Source organism: Oncorhynchus nerka, linkage group LG27 (genome assembly GCF_034236695.1).
Source record: "Oncorhynchus nerka isolate Pitt River linkage group LG27, Oner_Uvic_2.0, whole genome shotgun sequence".
NCBI lineage: Eukaryota > Metazoa > Chordata > Actinopteri > Salmoniformes > Salmonidae > Oncorhynchus > Oncorhynchus nerka.
This window is the reverse complement of record NC_088422.1, coordinates 86,043,848-86,050,229: the sequence shown is the minus strand read 5'-3', so window position 1 is coordinate 86,050,229 and position 6,382 is coordinate 86,043,848. Positions and strand designations below refer to the sequence as shown.

At 44.1% G+C, this 6,382-nt stretch overlaps 1 protein-coding gene across 1 annotated transcript; it reads left to right on the top strand.

Moving 5' to 3' along the window:
- The first annotated feature begins 2,354 nt into the window (after positions 1 to 2,354).
- On the top strand, positions 2,355 to 5,969 carry pdcd7 (programmed cell death 7). The gene is made up of 5 exons (XM_029644025.2): positions 2,355 to 3,788; positions 4,336 to 4,474; positions 4,677 to 4,907; positions 5,203 to 5,290; positions 5,572 to 5,969. The coding sequence occupies exons 1-5, from the start codon at positions 2,490 to 2,492 to the stop codon at positions 5,708 to 5,710; spliced, it is 1,896 nt and encodes a 631-aa protein (XP_029499885.2). The 5' UTR covers positions 2,355 to 2,489; the 3' UTR covers positions 5,711 to 5,969.
- Positions 5,970 to 6,382: the final 413 nt, after the last annotated feature.

The window sequence follows — 6,382 nt, the reverse complement described above, 5'->3', positions numbered from 1 at the left end:
TGGAAACATTCTTTGAGGATGCTTTTCTGCAAAGGGGACAGGACGACTGCACCGTATTGAGCATTGTAAGATGTAAGAGCGTTGAAGATGGGTCGTGGCTGGGTCTTCCAGCATGACAACGACCGAAACACACAGCCAGGGCAACTAAAGAGTGGCTCCGTAAGAAGCATCTCAAGGTCCTGGAGTGGCCTAGCCAGTCTTCAGACCTGAACCCAATAGAACATCTTTGGAGGGAGCTGAAAGTCCGTATTGCCCAGCGACAGCCCCGAAACCTGAAGGATCTGGAGAAGGTCTGTATGGAGGAGTGGGCCAAAATCCCTGCTGCAGTGTGTGCAAACCTGGTCTGTAATTGCAAACAAAGGTTTCTCTACCAAATATGAAGTTCTGCTTTTCTGATGTATCAAATACTTATGTCATGCAATAAAATGCAAATGAATTACTTAAAAATCATACAATGATTTTCGTTTTAGATTCCGTCTCTCACAGTTGAAGTGTACCTATGATTAAATAAATTAGACCTCTACATGCTTTGTAAGTAGGAAAACCTGCAAAATCGTCAGTGTATCAAATACTTGTTCTCCCACTGTATATTTATATTAGTTATTTAAAAAGTGTCACAATTATCTATGAGCAGTAGAGGAACTTCTCTCTCGCTCTTCTCAATTTAATTCAGTTTAAGGGGCTTTATTGGCATGGGAACCACATGTTTACATTGCCAAAGCAAGTGAAATCGATGATAAACAAAAGTGGGGAAAAAAATAGGAATAATGAACAGTAAACATGACACTCACAAAAGTTATAAAAGAGTAAAGTGATTTCAAATGTCATATGTCTACATCTAGTATTGTAACAATATTCAAATAGTTCAAGTACAAAAGGGAAAATAAATTCACATAAATATGGGTTGTATTTACAATGGTGTTTGTTCTTCACTGGTTGCCCTTTTCTTGCTGCAAAAGGTCACAAGTCTTGCTGCTGTGATTGCACACTGTGGTATTTTATCCAATAGATATGAGAGTTTTGAATTATTTGTGGGTCTGTGTAGTCTGGGGGAAATATGTCTCTAAAATGGACATACATTTGGCAGGAGGTTAGGAACTGCAGCTCAGTTTCCACCTCATTTTGTGGGCAGTGTGCACACAGTCTGTCTGCCTATGGCGGCCTTTGCTCAATAGCAAGGCTATGCTTTCCTTAATTTTCCTCAAAGCTTTCCGCCTTATCTCAGCTCACTGGTCACCATAGCAACACCCACCCGTTGCATGTGCTCCAGCAGGTATATTTCATCCCCAAAGCCAACACTTCCTTTAGCCGTCTTTCCTTCCAGTTCTCTGCCAATGACTGGAATGAATTGCAAAAATCACTGAAGCTGGAGTCTTATATCTCCCTCTCTAACTTAAAGCATCAGCTGTCAGAGCAGTTTACCGATCACTGTACCTGTACACAGCCAATCTGTAAAGAGCTCACCCAACTACCTCATCCCCATATTATTACTTACCCTCTTGATTTTTTGCACCCCAGTATCTCTACTTGCACATCATCATCTGCACATCCATCACTCCAGTGTTAATGCTAAATTGTCATTATTTCACCTCTATGGCCTATTTATTGCTTACCTCCCTACTCTTCTACATTTGCACACACTGTATATAGATTTTTCCTATTGTGTAAGTCTGTTTGTTTTTGTCGCACCGCTTTGCTTTATCTTGGCCAGGTTTCAGTTGCAAATGAGAACTTGTTCTCAACTGGCCTACCTGGTTAAATAAAGGTGAAATAAATTAAAAATAGGGTCAGTCACAGTGGTCAGGTATTCTGACATTGCGTACTCTGTTTAGTGCCAAATAGTATTCTAGTTTGCTCTGTTTTTTTGTAAATTATTTCCAATGTGTCAAGTAATTATCTTTTTGTTTTTTCATGATTTGGTTGCTTCTAATTGTGTTGCTGTCCTGGGGCTCTGTGGGGTCTGTTTGTGTTTGTGAACAGAGCCCCGGGACCAGCTTGTTTTGGGGACTTTTCTACAGGTTCATCTCTATCTCTCTCTCTCTCTCCTTTGCACCGACCTGACAGAATGGGATGGTTATTATATAGCTCAATGGTTAAACGGTCTCGTTTCTTTAGATGATAGAAGTCTGTTCTCCAAATTAGTAGAGGAGACGAAGACAATTGTGCGGAAGGACTGATGCCAATGACAGACAACGTAAACTACAAAGTATTTTTTTTACTCTGCATTATTGGGATGGACTCCTAAAAAATAATTTCACGGTTGTATTCAGCGCATGTGACAAATATAGAGGAACCAATTTTAGCTAATTAGGATGCCCCCTGGTCTTTCGCTTCGTAAAAAAAAAAACGGATATACGTGTACTATATCCGGTGTGTGACGTCAACTTGTAAACATGGTCGCTCCCGGCGTTCAACAGTGTCGTTAGCTAGCTAAATACATTTGAAAACAACCGAGTTTATTATTTTCCACAGTATCACGCCTCTTGAAAATGGATAAACCAACTTACCAGTCTACGTCGGGAGGACGGCAGCACCCCGTTTCTAATACCGGAGGTCCCGATACTTTTTACCTTAGAGGGGGACCTACATATCTCGGACCGCAGCCGATACAACCACCACCAGTATGTGAAACCTCGTTTCAAAGTAACATGCCGAGTTCAAGTAACGTTGCTGGAGCGTTTTGGCCGGGTCAAACCCCTTCCCAATATCTTCCTCCACCACAACAAGCCCCAGTTAGCGATCAGAGATTCCCTCAAAGTCAAGAGTGGACTCCACCCATGCCAGGATATGGCAGTCAACCATATGGCTTCAGACCCCCCTTTCCACAACCACCGCCTAGATTTGAAGGCTACGGACCACCTCATATGTCGTCCCCAGGATATGGTTTTGATCCGTCGATACCGCCACCGCCCCTCAACAACCCGGCACTCAGTCAGTTCCCTCCCATGTCTTCACAGCCAGTTCCCTTCCACAGTCATCCAAAGCTGGAACCCAACACACATGAGGGGAGACCACCAAACTCATGGGCTCAGGGCTACAATATGGGTGATGCTCAATCGAACATGGGAACTTCAGATTTCCAAAGATCATTTGATCACAATCCAGCATACCCTAGACCCGGTCCACAACACAGTCAGTATGGAAACCCTGATGCTAGTTTTAGACCAAAGCATGCGGACAGTGGTTACACTGAACACCGTAGCAGACCTCTCCTCGCCTCCCCGTCCTTGATTCCGATGGGAACAGCTTTGCAGCGTGACCAAGGTTTTAGTAGGCCTATGGCTCCACAGCCGCCAGACGAAGACTCCATTCAGAGGATGCAAGACGAACAGTGGCTGAAACATTTCTTGAGGAACCGAGAGAGGACAACAGCCAAGAACTCCAAACCGGCGCAACCTCATTCAAGGCAAACTCACCCAAAGGTCTCCGTGGCTCACATACGAGACACCCTGTACGGTGCCATACAGCTCGTTTCAAAGCTGTCCATGGCTTGTGAAACGCTGAAGCACAACATGGAGAATGAGAGCGTCTGGGCGGATTCTTACGCTGAGGCAGTGAGTGTGAAGACAGATCTGCAAGAGAAACTGAAGGTCCTCGGTGACTCTGAGTTTGTTGAAAGTCTTAAAAAGAAACTGAGTTCCATCAGTAAGAGAAGGGCCAGGCTACGGCGTCGACAAGTGGAACAGGACGAGGACAAACAGAGGGAGGAGGAACGAGTGGCTGAGCGTGAAGCGGCCATCGACAAGTGGAGGATGAAACGTATCCATGAAGTAGAGGAGAAGAAGAGGGTGAGAGAACTGAAAGGGAGCACTGTCAAACTCAGTGTCTCATCTCTGATTGATAGCTCCCCCTTTCCACCTTCAGACTGGAGCCCTCCTGCTTTAAACATAAAGGTTGCATTTTTTTGTTCTAGCCCAGCACATCTGATTCAACTAAGGAACGGTTTAATGTTTAGATGAGAATTTGAAGCATGTGTGTTGGGCTAGAAATAAACTGTTCAACCGTGGGGCTCCCAAGGGACTGGAGATGAGACACACTCCTGCTCTAAGTAATGTGCGTTACACACGTCAGCAGCAGTTGCCCAGTCTTCTTAGTTTGGTGTCAGTGAATTTCAAGACTGTCTAACTGCTTTCATTTTGATTTAACTCGCTCATTGGACAGCTGTTGATTGATACACAAATCATGGACATATCTGAATATGCATTGATGGAAACTGCTTTTTGCAGAGGTTTGTGTATATATATATGTGTGTGTGTGTGTTTTCTGTATTGATTTGACCCAGACTATGAACATGGCTTCTGTTATGTCTTTTTTTGTGCTCCCCTCCCCCATCAGGCACAAGAGCTGAAGCTGGCTGCTGACACGGTGCTCTGTGAAGTGAGGAAGAAGCAGGCAGATGCCAAGAGGATGCTGGACATCCTCAGATCACTGGAGAAGCTACGCAAACTCAGGAAGGAGGCAGCCTCCAGGAAAGGTAAGTAGAAGCACCATAATGGTGCAACAGTTTCTTTTCAGATCTTTTGTCTAGCCAACTGCTGTTCAACTTCACAACAACAATAGTAAAAAATCTCTGTTCTCATTGAACAAATTCATTCAGTACCTCTCTGTTTCACTCCATTTTAAAACGTTTTCTGACAACTGAACATAAACATTTCTCTGATTGTGTCCCCTACCAGGGATCTTCCCGGAGAAAGAAGCCGACCAAGCATTTGATGGGCTGGTGGAGCGCCTGCGTGCACTGATCAGGAAGAGGACAGGAGTGTATGGGGCAGAGGAGAACGCCCTGCGGGTGATGCTGGAGAGCGAGCAGGAGGAGGAGCGCAGGAGGGATCTGGAGAAACGACAGAAGAAGGAGAGGGAGAGGCTACTGCTGAGGAAACGAGAGATGGATAGCATGCTCTTTGGAGGTAATTAGAAACCGTATAAAGGCTGGTGGATTTTCCCAAAAGGAGAGTCGTGACCTACTTTCAGGTTGTAGCCTGTTTATTTTGGATTATGGAAATAACACATTATTTAGTTAATTGGAACACAGCAATTCAAAAGGTATTAGGTTGGTCATCTCATGGCACACAGTTTCCAAACCACTGGTAAATAAGAGGAAAACAGACACAGCATTTAGAGATTCTGATTTTATAAGTTAATATCTGAATAACCATTTCTGTTAATGTGACTGTTCTCCCCTCATCCCCTCCTCTCCTCCAGATGAGATGCCTCCTGACCACCCCCTACAGCCCTTCAGAGAGTACTACACACAGGCAGAGCGCTCACTACCAGCCTTAATACAGATACGGTTTGTGTCACACAAGCATTTTACTAGACTTAGAGATTTACCTCCACTAAGGCCCTGTTCAAATACTTTAAGACTGCACACTTCCTTCCTTTTCTTCTTTCTTCCTTGTTTCCTTCCTTCATTATACGTGTATGAAAGGGCTCCACCAATGCTTTTACTGTTAAAGCATATCTAACCAGTGATATTTCACCAGTCATTAAATCAAGGAACGAAGGATGCATGCACTTTTAAAGTACTTCAGTATCCTATGTTTTGGCTCACCTGCTGTCTTTCTCCTCTAGGAGAGAGTGGGACCTCTGTCTGGTCTCAGTGGACCACCCAGACGGCACCACGGTCCCCCAGGACTGGGTCTTACCACAATGCCCCACAGATGAGATTTGGGCCACAGCCCTGGACCGAGGGGACTGCCTCGGACCCTGACTGACGCCCATATTGGCTCTGGAAAGGACTGGTCATTCGCTAGCACTGTATTCAGCAAGTTACTGCAACAAGACCTGCTGGAGAAGTGAAACAGAAGAGTGAAATTGGTTTTCTTTAAGGATTTCAAAATCAGTTCTTAATTTTACAAACAGCTATTTGGTAGTTATTCTCTCCAACTGATATTTGACTGAATTTGAAATCCTATTTATCAGGAATTGTGTATTTTCTGAAGTCAATAAATGTGTTTTATTCCTGCCTGCCTGGCGTACCAGATTATTGACCATGTTTAGTTCAACTGTAGCAGTGACACCAACTGACCGTGTTTTACAGAGGAGGGTTCTTAGTGACGTCACACTCTGGCTCTTGGAGATCTCTGTTTCCCTCAGTCTACCTTCTGTTTACCACCTTACACAGCATGGGTGTACCGAGAATCTCTTTAACACCCTGGCCTGCCAAGGAAGGAAGGAAGGGATGGAAGGATTACTCTTCTCCTTGTTGGCCTTCTCATTAATCAAACCAATTGAATACCCAGTTGAATGTCTAGTACAAAAAATGTAATAGTAACATGATAATTAAAATACACAAGAATGGAGGGAGTACCAGTACAATGTGCAGAGGTATTTGAGGTAGATCTGTTATGGCTTGGGGGTTATATCTGTTCTACAAAATATA